We start from the raw sequence: 21,477 nt of genomic DNA on the forward strand, positions 1-21,477 counted from the left end.
CCGCAACTGTCATAAATATGAATCAATTGCCAAGTGTCTGAATTTTGACCAGGTGTCCAACGGGATGCTGCCATGGCCTTAAGTTTGAAAAACTGTCATAAGTCCCTTTTTTTCAGTACCACTGTAAATTTAAAAAGGACACTAAATGAACTGTTGTAAGCCGAGAACTACCAGTATTAAAATCCTTCCATTCATTTGCTGGCCGATCAAGCAGATTCCTGGAAAAATAAAATCTAGGCCTGCAAAATAAATTCGAGATTCTAGTTCCATGTTTACAGTATCTATTTAGCATTGCCAAAAATTATGGTTACTGTAAATGTATACAATCCCCCATTTTCCCCAGTTCTTCTGTATGATGTTCACATTCACCAGACTTTGTGAACGGCCCTGTGTTAGTCTTCCACCTGACAGTGTCCACAAATTAGATTGCAAGTCCTAAAATTCCCAGCCAAGGCAGCCTTTGAATTCTGAAAAAAAAAAACATGGTCCCCGGCATCTGGTGAGGGACGGCTACCCACTATGCTTTTCATTCTGTAGTTGCCATGTCAACTATACAAACAGTTCTCGTAACAGAAGAAGAGTAGCAAGAGCTCCTTATTTTAAGCTCTGATTCAAATGCCGCAGTTATCTGAACAGCTAACACGTTGCAAAGGCAAAAGAATAGGACCGGAGGAAACTAAAAATGAAAATAAATCCTTTTTAGGATCAGTTTCCTTTTCTGTCTTCCTGATGTATCTTTTTTAAATAGTAATTGTTTGCTTGTTCTTTTATTCAGAATGGAAGGATTCTAGTCCTCTTTTTATTCTGTGGACCCATTTTTGGTTTAGAGACCACGTCCCCTAAATGAAATGAGTTTTTGCTTTTTTTGTTGTTAGTTGCGAAGTCGTGTCCGACCCATTGCGACCCTGCATCTAAGTTTTTGCTAACAGTTCCTTAATAGGAAGGTATCTGTAGGACTTCTATACTGTTATTTATTGTTAGTGAAACGTTTCCCACCAATCTTAGAATTCCCTCTGCATGTTCATCAATGTGGTGTACGTGTAAATGTGTCATTTTGCTTTTAGGAAATCAAAGCCCAAGCGGAGAACTTTAGTCAGATATTTTTAAAGTCATGAACAAAATGCTTGCCTATTTTCAGGCTTCTTCAGGATATCATTTATGCGCCTGTGTATTTGTGTCTGTCCCAAAGGTGCTTTTTCAGAAGGCAATTGGACTTTCTTGTTTTTTCTTTGAAGACATTTCGCCTCTCATCCAAGAAGCTTCTTCAGCTCTGACAGGAGCTGAAGGAACTATGTGTCTATGTGCCTAACCACATTTATGTAGTTTGCAATTCATTTAGGTTCTTTGTCATCTTCGTCGAAGTATGCAATTTGTCCCATTTTATTCATTTATTAGGCACTCAAATATAGTGAACGTTTTCACCCATGCTCCTCTTCTCAGTTTCTCACACTGATTTGCACTGAAGTTCCTTTTTTCCTCCCCTCATCCTTGTTTAGGTTCATTTCTTCTCCTTCCAGCAGGTTGGCGTAAGAAGAAGTTTTAAAGACAGGGTAGGAGAGGTGATGAATTCTGGGAGACATTGATCCTCTTTCTACAATTTTGCCCTTTTGGTTTTTTGAAACGGATTACTTGCTTAGCGTCTGGGTGTTGGTGAAGCAGAATTGGAAAGGGACGAACTTTACATAAATCATTTATACTGAACACTTGGTATGCCGGCTACATAAATCAACAACAGTATCTATTACCATTCTCTCTCCCACCCCCTCCTTACCGGTATTATCTTGATGCGGCTGGTCCCAACATTTGGGCATGCTGAACCCTGCCTTCAGAAGGCTAGCCCTTGGTAATTAATTATGCCGGGCACATAGAGCTTGGCCCTTGCTACGGGGAATAATTGCTCCCAGCCAACAGACAGGGTTTTAACTTCAGTGGCAATAATAAATAGAAAGTCTCAGGTGATGCCACTATTTTAAAGTAATTAATCATCTCCACTCTTCCTTCTCTCCCTCCCTCCCAACCCCCATGTGCTCCCTTCCATGTTGATTCCCTCTACCTCCAAGTAGGAAAATTCAGCAATAAATCTTTAATGATATATATGTTTAAAGTGATCTGTTACCTAACCCTTGGGGTTGTTGTTTTTTTCTTGTGCATACCTTAACATGTCCAAGATTTTTCCTCCACACACATACTTATTGTAAAAGCTGCAAGTTGTGAACTTCAAGGGTACATGAAAGGACTGTTATGTAGGAAGGTAAAGCTTAGCCATAGCATCTCTGAAAGATCGTTAACTTTTTTTTTTTAATGTCACGCTGTACATGTGCTAATAGAGATGCTTAATTAACACCAGTGGGGCTGTCAAGAAATGCATCATTCAAAGATGTTGTATTACTGCCAGTACAGTCTCCGCCTTCTCCAGTACCAGAAAGTGGTGCCTTGTTTTGGACTGGATGCAAAATACATGCACTTCAGCTATAGCACATAAGTTTACCACTGGACAAGAATCCCAGGCCTTCGCAAATGTGTGTGCGGTTTCTGCTGCCTATTGTTTTTTTTTTTTTAGGAGAATATGCTACACTACAGAGAGTCAGTGATTCTCTGGATATTTCTTGGTAGATCTGACCAGCCGTCATGGCTATTCAGTGTGACAGGGACAGATGTGACAGATTGGTTCTGACACCCTTCCATACCACAAATCAGTGGCTGGAGGTGACTCCTGTCCTTCTGTGATTGTGCCCCCCACCCCACCCCCCGCTGCAGGACAGCACAATGATGCACGAATGAACCTTGCCATCGCCCTCACTGCTGCCAGGTATGGGGCTGCCATAGCCAATTACACTGAAGTGGTGCACTTGCTGAAGAAGATGGATCCAGAGAGCGGGAAGAGCCGGGTTTGCGGAGCAAGGTGCAGGGATGTTCAAACAGGTATGTCCTTTGGGCTCTCCCTGGCATTTATGAAGCCCCCTTGTCTCCAGGTAGCTTGCTCTGGCAGGTACTGGTGTGTGTGGGGGGGTGTCTTTCTGTTTTTCAGAGACCCCCTTCCTTTTTATCCTTTCTGGGGCTGGGTGTCTGCCCAGAGTCTCCCTGCAGCCCTTCACCTCAGTAGCTGCACGTACTTTGAGCGTAAATGGGAGGAAGCGCTGCTACACAGAAAGGCATTTTAACTCCAGCTTAAAAGAAACGGGGAAATCCTCTCCTCCTCAAACTTAAGTGCAAGAAGGTGGGTGAAGGGAGAGTGCAGTAGGGGGCTGGAGTTTGTAAATATCGCTTAGCTGACAAAAAAGGCATGTTTCCAAAGTGCAGTGGCATGTCATTACCGCCAATCATCCTTAACTTCTGTCAGGCTTTCATTCAAATCCTAGTGCTTTGGCAAGCTAAGCTGTGCTTTACATCCAAGCCCTTCTGTCAAGCAAAGCTGACGTTCTGAAATGCCGGGTGGTGCATTTCAGCAATAGTACCATTTAACAAATTTCAGGGTTTTCGAGAATGTCATTAAATAGAGAATGTCGATAAATAAAGCCGAATGATGGGGGCCGAAGAAGTTGGAAGATTGCTACCATTCTTTTCTGCTTCTTTTCCCTCGTTCTACGAGTCTGATCTTCAAAATCTTTATAAAGATTGGGAAGTCAACATACTCTTGGCTTACAAGCCGTCTCTATTCTAATTTTGTTGGAAACTGAGCTGCTCGGTTCTGTATGCAAGTGTAGGAGCCCTGAGTGTATGTGTCTGTATACACACACTTCACAATAGATTAACTTCATGGATAAATTAATAATCCAGAGAGTCAGCGAAGAGAAAAACAAATGGAGTATGTGATTGATGCTGTTTTCTTTCACAGGGCAGGAATTTGATGTCAAAGCCAAATGTGTTATCAATGCTACAGGACCTTTCACGGATTCTGTGCGGAAAATGGATGAGCGGGAAGTATCAAACATCTGTCAACCAAGTGCAGGCGTTCATATTGTGATGCCCGGCTATTACAGGTAACAATATTGAAAGCACAGACCATTTGTAACCATCTTAGGATGTGAATCAAATAGAGTTGAGGCAGGGGAATTTAAAGAGATTGTTTTCTGGCTTAAATGGTCCTTGTTGAATTCAAGCTTTCATTCCTCTCCCCCACTCCCCACCTTACCTGCTGTATGAAAAATAATTTTGAGTGAGTCAAGCATAATCCATCACATTTACTAAGGAAGGGGGGTTATATAGGAGAGTTAACAGTCTTTTAATGGTCGTTCAAAATACCCCCATGTTCAAATATCGCTGCAACTGGAGGAGACAGCTGGAGTTTTGAAAGAAGAGTGGATACCGTTCCTTCTACCCCCTCAAAAGCTAGAGTTTTCCATCTTTATGATTTTGGCAACAAGCGTCTTTGGAAGAATGCTAACTGGACAGTTTTTGACAGGGGAATATTTTCTCCATGCCACCTTTACCTTGTCTCAAACAACTAAGGCTTTAAGAAGTTGTGTTCTCTCACACACTGCGTTCTCTCTATTGTTGGTGAGGTAATTCAAAAGGGGTTATTATTGGCCATAAGGAAAGTCCTAGATAATCTTCAGCAAGTCATTGCTAGTTCAGCCAGTGTAGCAGACAGTTAACCATTTTTACACAAATATTCTAAAAATTATTGCAGCCCTTAGCATTCATACAGTACATTCAGTTGTACTATATGAATGCTAAATATTACTACTAATAAGGGGTTTTATTCAGATATGCCCTTCTGCTTGTGGCAGGGCAGTGTTTTCTCACCATATGTTGGAATACTGAATGAGAAAATGAAAACCCCAAATGTTCTGCTTGCTGAAAGAGGCTGTGCCAAGCTTTGGCCAGGCAGAAGTACTGTGTTTCCCCGAAAATAAGACCGGGTCTTATATTAATTTTTACTCCAAAAGACACATTAGGGCTCATTTTCTGGTTATTTTGGGGGAAATACGGTACTAAATGCATCCATCTGGTTGACAATCTAAACTGGGGCTTATTTTTGGGGGTAGGGCTTATATTACGAGCATCCTGAAAAATCATGCTAGGACTTATTTTCTGGTTGGGTCTTATTTTCGGGAAAACAGGGTAGGAGAACTATTGTCCCACTCTTCACTGCCCCTCGTTGCATAAATGCTTTGCCATGGCTTAACATCACAACCCCCCTTTTTTTGCAGGATAACTGGGAAACAGTTGAAATAGGTTCTAGGCTGATAAATAAATATGCCAAATTCCTTTGAACCTAGGACGTATTAATGTTTTGGGAGCTTTTCTGTAGAGTTGCCGATTTATTGTGACTGGAATAAATCCGCTTTGCCCAAATGCAGCATCCACTTTATTTTGTCATATAGCACAGGATTTGGTTTCCAGCTTCAGTTTTAATAGAATTCACTTTCTTGGTGAGGGAACTTGCTATAAACCAGTTCATAGATTTAATCATATAAAAATTCAAAACAGGGAACCATAGGATTAGTAAAACATGGTTTTTCTTACTTACATGGGTCCTTCACCAACTGTAGCATCCTCCACCAAAAAAAAAAAAAAAAAATTGTCACCGTTCTGTGTAAAAGGAGTGAAAGGACTACAGATAGTTTCTTAACTTATGACCACAATTGAGCCCAAAATTCCTGTTACTGAGTCATTGATAAGTGAGTTTTGCTGCATTCTTGCCACAGTCGTTAAGTGAATTAATGCAGTTGTTAAATTAGTAACACGGTTGTTAATTGAATCTGGGTTCCCCATTGACTTTGCTTATCAGGAGGTTGCAAAAAGTGATCACATGACCCCGGGGTACTGCAATTGTCAAATATGAACCAGTTGCCAAGCATCCAAATTTTGATCCCATGTCCATGGGGATGCTGCAACCATCGTAAGGGTGGAAAATGGCCATAAGTCACTTTTTTCAGTGCTGTTATAACTTTGAGGGTCGTTGAAGAAATGGTTGTAAGTCGAAGACTACAAATATAGCATATAAGAAACAAATATGTTGGTCTGTTTTATCAAGAAATAGATTGGGGATAGTTAATGCTGGTCTTAGTTTCTCCTGGATTTATATAAAAATCAAGAGGGTGTCTGTATGTAAGTGGGACATGTTGGCTTACTTATTTATCATATACAGGTAGTCCTCAATGTACGACCACAGTTGAGCCCAAAATTTATGTTGCTAAGTGAAAAAAATCGTTAAGTGAGTTTTGTCCCATTTTATGGCTTTTCTTGCCACAGTTGTTAAGTGAATCACTGCAGTTGTTAAATTAATAACATGCTTGTCAAATAAACCTGGTTGACTCAGCCTTCCAACCTTCCAAGGTGGATAAAATAAGGATCCAGATTGTTGAGGGCAATCTGCTGACTGTAAACCGCTTAGAGAGGGCTGGGAAGCGATATATAAGTCTAAGTGCTATTGCTATTTCCCCATTGACTTTGCTTGTCAGAAGGTGGCAAAAGGTGATTACATGATCCCGGGATATGGCAATTGACATAACAATATGAACCAGTTGCCAAGCGTCTGAATTTTGATCATGTGACTGTGGGGATGCTGCAACGATCATACGTATGAAAAAGGGTCATGTCACTTTTTTCAGTGCTGGTGTAACTTCAGTCACTAAGCAAACTGTTGTAAGTCGAGGGCTACCTATGCTCACAGTCTGCCCCCATCTTTGACCTATTCTTAGCATCCTTCAATTATTGGGATTGCTTTCTTTCAAAGCTATTGAGTGATGACTACCAATTTCATCCTGGAGATGGATTTGATAAATCAAGGAATGCCCCTGTAAAATAAATAAATAAACAAACAAACAAACAAACAAATAGAAAAGAAAGAAAGAAAGAAAAAAAAAAGAAAGAAAGAAAGAAGGAAGGAAAGAAAGCCGAAATGTAAATGTATCTATTAATTTAGCAGTAGGTTCTTATCTCGGGTGCCACTCTGAGCCTTATTAAAGAAAGTGCACGTCATGTCATTACAGTTACTCGTGTCTTTTGGAAAAAATACTTTGACATCATCTGGGGGAAATGATAAATAGTTTTAAAGGCATTTTATGTATAAATGTACCTTTGATTTAATTAATTTAATGTTAATACACTGCAAGCATTTCCCATCGGGTTTTTAAAATTTTATATTCTTCATTAATAGTCCCAGTGTTCTCTCTGCACTCATTAATTTTATTCTTCCAATGCATGTTTTCACTTAAGCAGTGACTGTATGGCTTTGTCTCACCCCAGCGATGCTAGCATGTAATCTCTTAATAATTTTAAACTTCAATCCAGTGGATGTTGCTTTTAGATTGACTGTCATTCTGCCTCTCAGAAAATGGAAAAAAACAGGCACTTGATCCAAAGAGGCAATTGCTGCAATCAGAGCCTAAGCTATGCATTCAGTTCCCTAATCAGTCATTAACTTGAAATGCTAAAAAGAAGTATGGATAACAGAGATACAAAGGATAAAGAGCTAACTGTTCTCCAGATGCTGAACTGTTGCTCCCAGTAGCCTCAGCCAGCATGGCCAGTAGTACTGGTGGCGGGAATTGTAGTTCAGAAATACAGAGGTGGGCGGTGGCCCCCCTTCCTTGTTGTACGTCGAGCTCTTTGATTCCTCTGAAGCAGTGAATAAATGGTAAATATTATACAGTGAATGGTGAATATTATTATTGTCATCTAGAATTTCATCCATGTTACAGTCTGGAATTAATCTATTTGGCAGCCAAACCCTGGTAGTTATTTGAAATACAGTGAAAGTGAGCAAGGCGGTAATATATGAAAGTTAACCCTTCTCTCTGGTTTTAGCTCCTCTAGCTAAATTGGTGGCAGTCAAAACAAATGCAAATTATCTCCCAGCGGCCTTTTCAAAAATGTACTCAATCTACAGTTCAGATTCTTTTAAGGCAATTTAGAAACCTCATTTTGAAACTTGTCAAAAGTTTTTTCTTTAAATAGTTTGAGCCTGTATATTAAATTTCTTAGTTTCCTGGCTTCTTTAAATCAATAGTGATTTCATTTTGAAAAGTAATTACTTATCTGCCATAGTTTACCTTGCACAAGTCCATGTTGACACCTACTTTTTAAGCTCTTCTTCTCTAAATGTATCCTTAAGCTATATATAAATATCATCTCAAAGACTTAGTGTAGAAGTTAGACTTCAAGTGTATATAATTGTCATTATCTCTCAGAGGAGCATCTCATGCATATTTTTCTGTTACCCAGACCTGTGCAGGGAAAAAAAAATAAAATTATCTAGAATAGCAATGGTATTTCTATTTGGATCTATGAATAAGAATAATATAATATTTCTGTATTTCTATTTTTCTAATATTTAATCATTTTGTTTATTGGTGTATATATTTATCTATCATATTTAGGAACATATACAAATAATGTATACAAGTGATTTTAATATAACCCAAGTCCCTTCTAGCACTGATGATGTTAGCTAGTTGGGTAATGAAATGTCTGCAAGAAAACAACCAAACTCAGAAAACACAAAGGACTCCACATTTTAAAATCGTATTGCGATTTAAAAAATTGTATTAGTACCATCATGGTTGAGCTAATAATTCTCTATATCATAGTAGAGCTAGTTCTGTACAGTAAACAACGGCTATTGAAGGTTATAATCCATGTAACTCAGTATACTCAAATAAATAGTATTAATCATTCAGCGAGCGAGAGAGAGAGAGAGATACCCAAAGCCACACTGTGTCAGGTTCCACGCTGTGTCAGGTAGCGCAGATAGTGCAGCTCCCTATATAATTTTTGATATCCCGCTTCATGGATATGCATCATTCTAAGCTCTGCCGGTGGAAGAAGTATTTTTGCTGAGTTTCTAGGGCAGCTGGTTCTTTTTGTACTAAAACCCCCTTAAGAGGCATGGAGAGAGATATTAGCCGTTAGCCACCCAAATTGTGCCTTTCTCATGGAAATGGAGAACCTTTGGATCCAGTAAGAGAAGCCTCCATTGTAATGCCTTGTCAAAGGAACACTGTCAGTAGGAACCATTTGCAGCAGACTTCACCGTGTATGGAATTAGGCTGCCAGGATGGAGGGCAAGCATGTCCTACTTGCCTTCCATCCTGACGGGGTCGGTAAAATGAGGACCCAGATTGTTGGGGGCCATATGCTGACTCTGTAAGGGCTGTAAAGAACTATGAAGTGGTATATAAGTCTTAAGTGCTTATTGCAATTGCTAGGACGTGAGAACAAAGCCACTGTGCTAATATTTAGGAAAGAAAATGAGACGTAGCAATCCTCTTTCTCATTGGTGCAATTATAGCTCATAAGTCTGTGTGTGTATGTGAGTGAGTGTGTGTTTATGTTCCTTATTTCTGTTAGAAACATTATAGGAATAAACAGCGGGATGCTCTCTTAACCTGCTGGTACCTTTCTCAAAACATTTGGCTGGCCTCTGTTGCAAAGTATTAAAGAAAATGGAAAACAAGTGATTTGGCCAAGATCAGAACCAGAGTGAAGTAGTTTAGATCATGAATTAATCATTTGATTCCCCATTTGATGCTACTACTAAATACCTCTTTCACAGAAGGCAAACCAATTAATTTCTCACATATAACTGGCCCCAAATGGCGTTCCTTCCAATTAATGTGCACCTTCAATATATATTATTTATACATTTCCGTTCATCTAATTCTCTGAGTATTTTATTTGAGAAAGTGTTCGTTTCCCTTAACCTTGTCCCCAGAGCAAAAAATAATAACAGTAAATAATAATAATTATATGGAAAAAAAGAAATCCACTGTTATATCAATCATGATTGGAACCCTTGGAGCAATACCTAAAAGACTCCCTTGCTATTTGGAAATTTTGAATTTATCAGACCTGAATACCCTAATTTTACCCCCCCCCCCAAAAAAGCACACCTTACTTGGAACTGCTTATATCCTTAGGCACTACCTTAATCATTCTTAGGTCCTTAATTAGGACTTGAATTATTAAGTTTTCAACAGTGTTCGATTATGAATCTAACTGCAGATTACCCATCACCATTGTATCATCCCTGATTTTTATCTTAAGGCCTTGTGTGATCAAGAAGGATTTTAATAACTTGGAGAAAGAGAAATTGCCACCCATCTACTATTGAAGCAGAAGACTACAGATGCTTGCTTGAAATTTTGTCCTTGAGAATTTTGTGAATATTTTTGTCCTGTACCGTGACACTATAACTCCTGAAGTATAGCCTGAAGAGATACAGTGTGTGAATGCACATGTATGTATCTATGATGTGTCAGCAAGCTCTGAACCTTGAACAATCTGTTTGTCTGTGAGCTACACCCCTGAGCTATAGGTGCTCTTCTGCTTGTGTCACAGGTCGTCTTGTTGCTCCCTTTCTGCCTTGACTGTCACACTCACACCCAGATCTGCTATAGTTTGGGCATGAAACACCTGTCAGCATAATACAGGTAGTCCTTGACTATACAACAGTTCTTTTAGTGACTGTTCAAAATTACAACGGCACTGAAAAAAGTAATTTATGACCGTTTTCCACAGTTACAACTACTTGCAGCATCCTTTGCAGCTGGTTCATACTTATGACCATTGCAGCGTCCTCAAGGTCACGTGATCACTTTTTGCAATCTTCTGTCAAGCAGAGTCAATGGGGAAACCAGATTCACTTAACAATCAGGTTACTTATTTATCAGTTGCAGTGATTCACTTACCAACTGAGGTGAGAATTGTCGCAAAATGGGGCAAAACTCACATAACAAATTATAACTTAACAACATAAACTTTGGGCTCAATTGTGGTTGTAAGTCGCAGACTACCTGTATTAGATCCAAATCCATGACTACAAGATCTGCCTGTACTCTTCCTATTGTCTCTGGTGCACTTTTTGATAAGGTGGTGCTCATTGGTATTTTGTTTTATTGAAGCTTTCACAAAGCAGCATTTTCCAACAGCCTGGGAAGAAGGAAAAAAAGTAATATTTTTGTTGGCTTCTTCTAGCCCTGACAATATGGGACTTCTTGACCCATCCACAAGTGATGGACGAGTGATTTTCTTCCTACCATGGCAAAAGATGACTATCGCTGGCACTACTGATACTGCAACTGAAGTTACCCATCACCCAATACCTACCGAAGAAGATATCAACTTCATTTTGACAGAAGTGCGCAACTATCTTAACTGTGATGTTGAAGGTAATTTTCAGTAACATTAAAATGTAATTTTATTCTTCCCTTTAAGGCAGAAGTGTACAACCTGAGACCACAAGAGCCCATAATCCCTGCCTCCCAAGTTTTTATCATAATTGTAATTTTTGAGGCAACAGACAGGAGCAAAATATATAACTGAAGAATCATCGTGCTAATTGTGCTTCCTTTTATATGTGACTCACATTAAAAACATACTTTTAGAAATTCCTTTGCATCATGAGTGCCTCCCTTGGCCTTGAAAAAATTATATATTTTGATCCTTTACCTGTAAGGTAAGCCAGTTCTCCTCTCCCCTCCCCCCACATGCCAATTTTTTTTTTTTATAATGTCTACCAGAAAATTTTTCAGTACTGTCATGGGAATGGCCAAATACATCAATTTTTATAATTGACTTTCCTGCCAAATTCTGCAATTACTTCAATGAACCTACAATAGTACTTGAACAAATCAACAAGATCAGTAAATTGGAAAATAAGACTTTCTTTGGAACTCCACATTGTTAAATGAATTCTGATAATTGGAGGTGCCAATTACACACAAAAACACACACTGGCTGCAGTTCTGCTCTTCTCTTTATTTACGATACTTCCATAGTATCAATGGAGATACCTTCCCTTAACAGTTAGGATCTTCTTCAGGGAATATCTATGCTATCAGCATTTCTGTGAAGGGTAAATAGCTTTGTTTATGAGTCTGAATTCTGATTTTTCCGATCTAAACTCCACAGCACAGCCCTGCCATTGCATTGAATAATTGCTGCATGAACCAACTCGGTTTTCTTGTATAGCCAATCTATTAAGAGTCAGGATTTGCAGCTTTCTATCATGTCCTTTTTATTCTAAACCAAGATGACACAACTTGAAGAACCCAGTGTTGCATGTGACTCTAAAAAGCCTTTAATTTTCAACATGGCAAAATCTAATTTTAATTGAATTAAGATGTAAATTAAGGTTAGTCCCTATTAACTTTTTGAAATGTGGTCCTATCACATTCTTTAAAAAAACCACTTACCTTTCACCTGCCATTCTTTCATTTTTAAAAAATTGGCTTTGTTTAAGGAACATACCTTTCTGCTGTGTTCTAAAGTAATTTTTTAAAATAAAATACATTCTTTCTCCTCCTTCACTCCCTGAATGATATAACTGGTAGGAAACAAATTGAACTTTGTCATTTGTTTATTTAAGTAGAGATGCGCCCTAAATAAATTTTTAGTCATTGTCCATCCAGAATGAGATTTGATAACCGGGAGAGCTGAACAGATTTCATTACCAAGTTCCTTAATTATCCAGCTTCTTTAAAGTGATTCTCTAAAAAGATTCAGACTCTGACCTGCCCTTTGTAGATTTATACTCATGTTCCTAATCCCTTAAAAAAAAAAAATTAAAAAGATTGAACATTCTAGATTGCTTGTTTGTTCTTCCTTGAAATGGATAATTGATAGTTCTGTTATTGCTGTAGCCATTAAAGGAAAATGGTCTACAGGAGGAGGAGGAGGGGAAAAAACCCATTATCATTAGGTCCTTCTTGCAAAAATTAATAAAAGAGCTGAGGTTTGTCAGGCAAGGTGGTCGAGTCTACTAAGCTACAGCTTGGAGAATTGATTAAGGCAGCATTTGTTTGTTTGTTTATTTAATTATTTACAAGGCAGTTCTGCAAAAGTAGCCTTCTTGAGCGTTTTAATGCTTTTGAAAGTAACCAACCTGGGCTGTGCACTGTTTTCCTCGTGTGTAATTAGTCGTGTTTATAGATTGTCTGTTAGAGAATTAGCAATTGTGCTGGCCGTATCAACTCACGGCAGACCTGCCTTTTTGCTGCCAAAGACAGTGGCAGGGTTATCAACTTACACAGGCTTGGATATGTTCCAGCTGTTTAATTATAGTGTCACACATGCTGCTTTTTCTAGTTTCATTAATTTATAAATGTAATATGGTATCTTATTTCACTGATTAGCACTTCATTTTGGTGGGCTAAACACGCTGGCACACAACATTGATTTCTCAGATTTCTCGTTCTTTCGGGATATTTTTACAAGGCATTATTGATTTTTCTGTTAACACCCTTGCGAAAGTACTGTCCTTAAAACAATCCTCCCCGCATGCACACTGACACACAAAAGCCTGCGTAAGAGTTTTTAGTCCACTGAAGGAAGATCACAACAGTAATTTAGACTTTCATATTTTATTTATGAATAGACATGACACGGATGATAGAGAGATAAGAGAGAAATAACCTTGTGTGTTTATGTATTTGTTTTACTTTTAAGCAATTATGTGAATGTTTATGTGAGGTCAGAATTAATTCAGGGGTCCCCAACCTCTGGTCCGTGGACCGACACCGGGCTACAGCATGCAAGAAACCAGGCCACACTAATAGGCAAAGCCCCATCCGCAGGACACAGGCAGCACACGAAACCCCCCACCCCCCCAGTCCATGGAAAAACTTCTCTTCACTGAACTGATCCCTGGTGTCCAAAATGTTGGGGGCCGCTGAGTTAATTCATTCAATGGATTAGTAACTCAATAGGAAGCAGAAAAAGAAGATGAATTTGTTTTCACCATAGAGTGTAATGTTGTCATGGTCATATTATCGAGATGTCAATAATAATAGGATCAATGCATAGCCCCTTTTTTAGTATTGTGGTGCTGGGCTTCTGCGGACAAGTTTATATACTGTTTCACGTAAAATTGAAGGGCACGAAACACAGAGATTGATCACATTCTGGGTTGGGACAAAAGAAGAACTTGCTCACTGTTGATTGACCTCATGTTCAGCTGGATGGGAGAATTGCATATGTTTTGAAGATTGTATGAATATGTTAATCAAATAGGTCAGTTTTTTGAAAGGAGAATAACCTGGATACTTGGTTTTTATTTCCTATGATGGGATCTTAGAAAGCGACGACAACTGTAGCTGCATGTTTCTTTCCTTTCTTTTGTTTTTCTTATGCATATTCAACTTTTCTTCTTCCTTTTCTTGGCTGTGGAAATCATCGTTTGTCATTGTCTACCCAGAAATCACAAGTGGAGGAGGAATCACATAAGCCTGTTTTTTTAAAAACAAAAACAAACAAATAAACAAGGAATACAAAATTGATGGTCACAATCTTAGGGCACTTCCCATAGCCTCTCCCAAAATTGCAGACATCCTTGACCAAGCAAGGTTTCATTCAATTTGCGATAAAATTTTGTTTATGTCTTGCCCCTCCTCCCCTCTCCTTGGGGACATTGTGGCTACCAGCTTGCCGCTCAAAAGCCATCTATGGACAGGCAGCAACAGAAATTGCAGTAACTGCTTTAAAGTGAGCTTAAGGAATCAACCACAGTAGGTCTGGGACAGCCTCTAATTGTGGGTAAGATGAAAGGAGGAGATGAAAAGTCCGTAGTCACTCAGTGAATACAACTAAGCAGGGATTTCCTGCATCCAAGCTCACGTTTTTTTAAAATACCTGCCTTCATAATTTTCTCCAACATTCAAACAGCTTCAAACAGAACTGGAAAAAAAACTTGTTAAAAACATCTTGCTATTTTTCAGACTTTTTTTGTTTTTGCTATCAACTTGGAATTTTTTTCATAGGACTGAAGGGAAAAATGATGAAAACACAAGTAGAGAATTATGTATAATACAAAATAAATTCAAAAAGAAAACAAAACAAAACAAAATGTATTTTTGGTCTTGACTCTGGGTAGAAAATTTGGGTGGGTCCTTGTTTAATATTCTTATGCTTTCCTCTTCAATTTGGATAGTATATTTCTTTCCCTATCCTAAGAAAAACACATTACTATTTTTTATAGTAATAGTTACTAGAAGAAGTAAACTATAGAAAAAAATGATGGATGAGCCTTTCTTTCTTTTTGACTTAGTGACATGTGAAAATAAACTGCTCTTGTGTTATCTCAGTGACCCCTTGAGGTGGTCTATAGGAAGCCAGATAACTTTAGTCCTTAAAAAAAATCCAAGAAAGAGAATTTAAAGAGTAAAAACAGCAATTTCAAAAATTTTGACCTTTCTGAACTGCAAAGTGTGCCTGACAAATTCTGCCTCTTCCCGCAAATAGCTTGCAGAGAGTGATGACAGTACTCTTTCCTGAGGTTTTGGCCCAGTAGAATAATGAACAATTCCAGACTAGTTCATAAAAATCATCCTATAAGTTCCTGGCCAGGCAGATCGTATTTTCCACATAGTAAGAATTCACTGTTTATCTTTATTTTTCCCTGGAGGCTAAAATGCTTTGTTTATACATGTTGACAGTGAGTTGTAGTCCATGTTCACAGAGTCAGAATTTACAATGGTGTTTTCCTAAGTTAGCAACTATTAACTTGCTCCATGCAATGTATTTAGTTCTTTGAAATATTTAAATACAAATTGTGAAGAAGCTTTTGAGATACTGACTTAAGAGTTCCTGATAATAATTAGTGATGTTGTATAGATAATACTTGTCTCAAATAATGAGGATATAAACTCAAAACAATAAGGCGAATTCTCAAGGTCTGAATTAACTAGAAGATCCCAAATATTAAAATGTGTCAAAAACTATATGTAAATGTAATATCCAAATCTTCAATGACAGAGCTATGTGAATGTGAAGTTTGGCATAAGTAAGCTGTATGTGTAATTACTAAATAGTAGGGGAAAGCTAAATATATAATTAATTGCTTAGCCAGGGATGAGTCAAGATTGAATCATATAAAAATGGCTGTTGTAAAAAAAAATTGTGGGAAATCTTATTAAGAATCCCAATATTGAGGTTGCCAGATTTTGAGATTTAGGACATCATGGTTTTTGCTTTCCTTGGACCAGACTTCAAGTTACCTCATTGGGACTTCTTTTTTTCCCCCCTCAGAAAACTTGTTTCTCAGCTTTATTACCAAACTCTTATATTTTTGTCTTCTGTTTAAGTATTTGTTTAATTGAATCAAAAGGTAGAACTGTGCTGAATTTGTGTATCTCTTTCACTTTGCCTTTTCTCATTAAAATTCATGGAACTGACACTATTGTTTCCCCAAGATGACATTTTAAAAGTTGTGATTACTTTCTAAGCTACCAGCATTTAAATCATATATTATTTTGAAATCCTTTTCTGAGATGATAATTTTGACAAGACTTCTTTTTTTTTTTTCTTCCTGATTTTGTTTTCTACTACAGTGAGGAGAGGAGATGTTCTGGCAGCATGGAGTGGGATTCGTCCCCTTGTAACAGATCCCAATTCTAAAGACACTCAGTCCATATCTCGAAATCATATTGTGCATGTTAGTGACAGCGGCCTTGTGACTATCGCAGGTACTAGAGTGTTCCTTCTAATTCTTTTCTTTCTTTCTTTCTTGTTAGAATTATTTCTTAGTGATAAGAAGGAAGCTGGTCAGATACATATGCTGAGGTTCTCAGTTCTGAAACACTAGAAGTAGAGTTGGAAAACTGATGCCCTCTAAATAACATGGATGACAGATCCCATCAGCTTTATCCAGTAAGGGTAGTGTTGTGGTAGGATTGCAGGTGTCTGTCTTCCTGTACAATAGAAATATTTCATTCTAAGAGCCTTTTCTTTAAAATTTTAGTCTGTATATTTTTAAATAGAGGCCTAAGGGATCAATCTTTGTACACTATCTGTATTTGTTGATATTCCCAGGTGGGAAGTGGACAACTTATCGCTCAATGGCCCAGGATACCATTGATGCTGCAGTAAAATCTCATAACCTTCAGGCCAGTCCTTGTAAAACTGTAGGGCTGCTCCTGCAGGGTGCAGAGGGCTGGAGCCCTACCCTTTATATCCGCCTGGTTCAAGATTATGGACTTGAAAATGAGGTGAGTTTGTTGTTTATTCAGGTTAGTAGAACCACTTAAATCCACAGAATTCCATGCTGAAGGGTATGAATGGAATGGAACTTTGTAGTCTGCTTGTTTGCCTGTGAGGGCTCTCTCTGAAGTTCTATCCCCTTGAATAGTATGGAATAGAGGCAGGGGAATAATTCACCCCAAATGAGTGGGAGGTGATTTCGATAAACATGATTGTAAACTGTGACATAAATGGAGACCATAGGGAGCAAGTTAAATCCTCAAGTTGTGACTCTGCCTGGAAATCCCCACCACAGCCAGTTGGTGAGTGCTCTGAGGACAACAAAACAGTCAAAAGAGAAATGGGATAAAGAGCAAAGGTGATTGAGAAGGATTATTGTAGAAGGCAAGGAGAGGATGAGACAAACACTTGAAAAGATAGTGGCAAAAGATTACCTTAATCAAAATTCTTCATATGTTGTCTTAACAGCTCAGTACAGATCTTAGTTCATTGGAAGAAGATAAACAGTGTTATTGACCACTTTTTAAAATTTTAATTATTCCTAGACTGCATGTAGTTTATTGTTATGGGCTTGCTGGCTTTTTGCCTTTGATACCATCTTGGGTTGGCTATTGAATCACAGACAAGGGAATGACTCCTAACAAGATGGAGTTCTCTTCCAAAAGGCGTCGAGTCTCTTAACCTCTTCTCAATTCCACAGGTGGCTCAACATCTTGCAAATACATTTGGGGACAAGGCTTTTGAAGTGGCAAAACTAGCCCAGGTCACTGGGAAAAGGTGGCCTATTGTGGGGAAACGTCTTGTCTCAGAGTTTCCATATATCGAGTCAGAGGTACGAAATGCTTTGTGTTGCTGCTTGTCTCCCTCCTCCTTTCCTGCATTCTTGCTTTTGGTTTTGAAGGTTCTCTTTCCTACCCTATTAAAATTGGAAGCTTCATTTGCCTCATCTAATCAGCACGAGAAAAGGCTTGTTCTATTCTTACATGAATAGCAAATTCTGAAATATTTTACTCTGTCATGATAGAGTACACCTGAAAGGTATACATGCAATGACCAGTAGGAAATTGGTCAATCCCACTAGAATCCTGAGAAGACTGAGGTAAAAAAAAAGATGTAGAGGAAGGAATCAGTAGAATACCCAAATGTGTTTTTCCAAAAGGCAACTGGACTTTCTTAGAGATTTTTCTTTGAAAACATTTCGCTTCTCATCCAAGAAGCTTCTTTGGCAGATGGTAAAAGATTGGAGAAGTTTAGATCAGGGGTCCCCAACTCCCAGGCCACGGCCCAGTATCAGGCTGCGGCCTGTTCAAATCCACACCTCGCAAACAGTGGGCAAGCACATGTGCATGCATGCAGCTCCATTTGCACGAGTGGCGGGCGAGTGTGTGTGCCTGCGAAGCTCCATTTGTTTGAGCAGCATGTGCCCGCTACTTGTGCAAATGGAACTGCGCACCCGCGTACCCCGTCCCTTCTCACAGAACCATTCCCTCTCTCCCTCCCCCGCTGATGCTGGCATTCCACAAAGCCAGAAAGATTGGGGACCACTGGTTTAGCTATTTAGATGTGAGGTTAAATCTTCTCCCCCAAACATACATATTTGCTAACCTGTAATTCCAGGTACATCACCGTTGTAATCCAAGAAGATGAATGGGAAGAGGCGCCTCTTGTAACTGTTGAAAAGTTTGGTTAACAAGCCTAAATAAATATGTTCTAGAGTAAAAATGGTAGTAAATAATTCCAACATGGGTTGTTATCAGGTTACATTGCATTTCATTTCTGTTGTACAAATTTCTCAAACCGAAGCAGTTACTCTTTTCAAACATTTTAGATTGAGTATGCCATCGGTGAATATGCTTGCACTGCGGTGGACATAATTGCTCGTCGCACTCGTTTGGCTTTTCTGAATGTCCAAGCTGCCGATGAAGCTTTGCCAAGAATCATTGAGATAATGGGGAAGAAACTGAGATGGAGTGAACAGAAGAAGAAGGTATTGAAGAGGCTCCTGGTTTCACAGTCAGAAAGCTTATGGGAATGTTTCCAAGAAGTTATTTGACTTTGGTGGAAAATTTGAATAATTTTCTCAATAACCAATGGTTGCATGATGGTTCATGTGTCTGGACAAAGTAAGGGAGGCTCATTTGCATAAACCCCACTCAGTCATAGAGTTCACTGAATTCTGTGGGCTCCATCAAAGGGATTGTCCATATGTATCACTAGTTACTACTTGGGTTAACAGTTCTTAATGTGAACATTGAACTTCTTGCTGTAATGTACAGATCAGATCCTGCTATGGCATAGGTGACAAATGATGGTTTAAAAAATACTGACAAAGTTATGTGTGAATTATGCCAATCTCTCAGCTCATCTCTACCATACAGTTTTGTTTTGTAAAATGAGAGACAACACACACACACACACACACACACACACACACACACACACACCCCTTGCAGGAACTCTCTTCTCACCACAAACAGCACACATGTATTTGTAGAAAAACCAAAGCCCTGTGCAGATATGGTTAAACTAAAGAAATGAATGCACTGAAGTTATAGGCCAAGTATCCTCCTCCCACATGTACCACACCTATAGTTCTCCCAAACAAACGTCCACAAATGTAGCATTGAGTGAGAAGCTCTTCACACAGACAGCAGTGTGCGTGCTGGCTTCCACATGAGAGAGATAACTGGTGTTGCAAAGTACTTTTTTTTTTAACCCTCTGTATTTGAAAAGGAGTTCTTGGGTCTTATTCCTGGTCTTTTGAAAATAAAAGATGCAATCTTACCTAGCCTGCATGCTGTGCCGAGGGCTCCTTCGTCACAGCTGGATAGCTGCTTTCAGTTACAGGTGCCTGTTTTCAAGTGCAGGATTTTGAGCATAAAAGGCAGCGTAAAGCAGACAATGATAAAAGGGAGATGGCCTTCCTCCAAATGACCCTCTTTGCTTACTGAGATCATCGAGGAGGTTCACCTGCAGTTGCCATGAGCTCATCTGGCTGCCAGCCAGAATCAAGCCAACTCTTTTGTCGCTCAGGTTCCTTGGAACAGACTCCCTGCATGGCGAGGGGCCTGAGCTTTTCATTAGCTTTTAGGAACGCTGTTACATCATACCTTTTTGTACCAGCTTACTGAGTCAAACGGTTGATTTTTAATTTAATTTGTTTTGCTGTTTACATTTTAATTGCTTTTGAAATCATCTTTCAAGTCAGGGGTCCCTAACCCCCAAGCTATGGCCCCTGTACCAGGCCACGGCCCGTTCAGAACCATGGTGTACAAGCGGCAGATAAGCACATTTGCGCGAGTAGTGGGCACTTGTATGGGAAGCTCCATTTATGCAAGCAGACGCGTGCTCCTGCCGCTCGCACGAATGGAGGTTCGCGCATGAGGTGTGCATGGAACCATCCCCTCTTCCCCCCTCGTCCCGCTGGTCCTCAAAGCCTGAAAAAGGTTGAAGACCCCTGTTTTAAGTGTTTATTTATTATTTATTTATTTATTTTGTCGCATTTCTATGCCGCCCAACTCCCAAGGGATTCTGGGCAGCTCCCAAGGGACTCTATTGATTTTAATATTTGCTTTATGTGTAAACCCTTGGGAGCCTCTAGTAGAGGAAGGGAAGGAAGGAAGGAGCTTGCCGTTTCCAAATTATAGACTCCATCATTACCTTGCTGCCTGAAGAGAATAATCAGCACATGCCATCAGCGTAAAAGAACTAAATGCATTAAACCCAGAAACTCCTCACTTAGGGCATTCATTGTGCTAAAACTTAAAGGCCATCTCTTGGTCCTTCTGTCTGCAAGCGCAACATCGCTGTGAGTTGCCTGTATGGATTAAGGGCATGATACATCCCTAAAAATTCTTTACCTTGCACGTCTCCCGGGGTAATTATCACTTGATAATCAACACTTGTACAACCAAACCAGTGATCTAGCTGAAGCATGAAATGCTGCCTAATCTTAATTACCTTGTTCACCTTTAAGCACTTTTTGGTCATCAACTGCTGATATTCCTCTAAGGACCAGCAATTATAATTAAAGTGAAAGGAGCCAATAAAACATTCCAGCAAAGGAGAAATTCAGAATGTAAATATTTGCTGTTACCCTACAGCTCAGATTGTGTGCTCTCCCCTCTTAGGAAGAGCTTGCAACGGCAAAAAAGTTCTTGTACTATGAAATGGGCTACAAGGCACGGTCGGAGCAACTGACAGATCGGAGTGAAATCACTTTATCCCCAGTGGATATCGACAGGTAACTGGGCAAATGGCTACTACTTAATTTCAAGGGATTTGGATGTATCATATGCGGTATTTGAAATATTGTCAGCCCTACAAGCAGAGTTGTGCTCAATTTATGTATTTGCCCATATCTGATCTCTTTTTCCCCTCTCTGAGAAATTCAAACGTAATTGTATTTTTATATTTGGTCAGAAAAAGGTAGAGGCCACTAAACCATTTATTTATTTGTTTGTCTCCCTGAAACAAATTGAGTTGAGAAATAACTCAAGGCAGTGAACATATACTTTCCTTCACCTATTTTCCTCACAATTGGGGAGGGGAGAG

General features: G+C 39.2%; 1 protein-coding gene across 6 annotated transcripts in view; it reads left to right on the forward strand.

Annotated features, from left to right (window-relative positions):
- GPD2 (glycerol-3-phosphate dehydrogenase 2) overlaps nt 1-21,477 on the forward strand; it is a 100,111-nt gene that overhangs the window by 68,049 nt on the left and 10,585 nt on the right. For all 6 annotated transcript variants that reach the window (XM_034425362.3, XM_087881893.1, XM_034425370.3 and 3 more), the window contains 8 exons: nt 2,758-2,922; nt 3,836-3,980; nt 10,924-11,117; nt 16,275-16,409; nt 16,756-16,931; nt 17,624-17,755; nt 18,752-18,910; nt 21,054-21,166. In XM_034425362.3, the coding sequence (XP_034281253.1) occupies nt 2,758-2,922; nt 3,836-3,980; nt 10,924-11,117; nt 16,275-16,409; nt 16,756-16,931; nt 17,624-17,755; nt 18,752-18,910; nt 21,054-21,166 (1,219 nt within the window). The remainder of the gene's footprint in view (nt 1-2,757; nt 2,923-3,835; nt 3,981-10,923; nt 11,118-16,274; nt 16,410-16,755; nt 16,932-17,623; nt 17,756-18,751; nt 18,911-21,053; nt 21,167-21,477) is intronic.

This window comes from Pantherophis guttatus, chromosome 1, assembly GCF_059756535.1.
Source record: "Pantherophis guttatus breed Tessera chromosome 1, ASM5975653v1, whole genome shotgun sequence".
NCBI classification, from domain to species: domain Eukaryota; kingdom Metazoa; phylum Chordata; class Lepidosauria; order Squamata; family Colubridae; genus Pantherophis; species Pantherophis guttatus.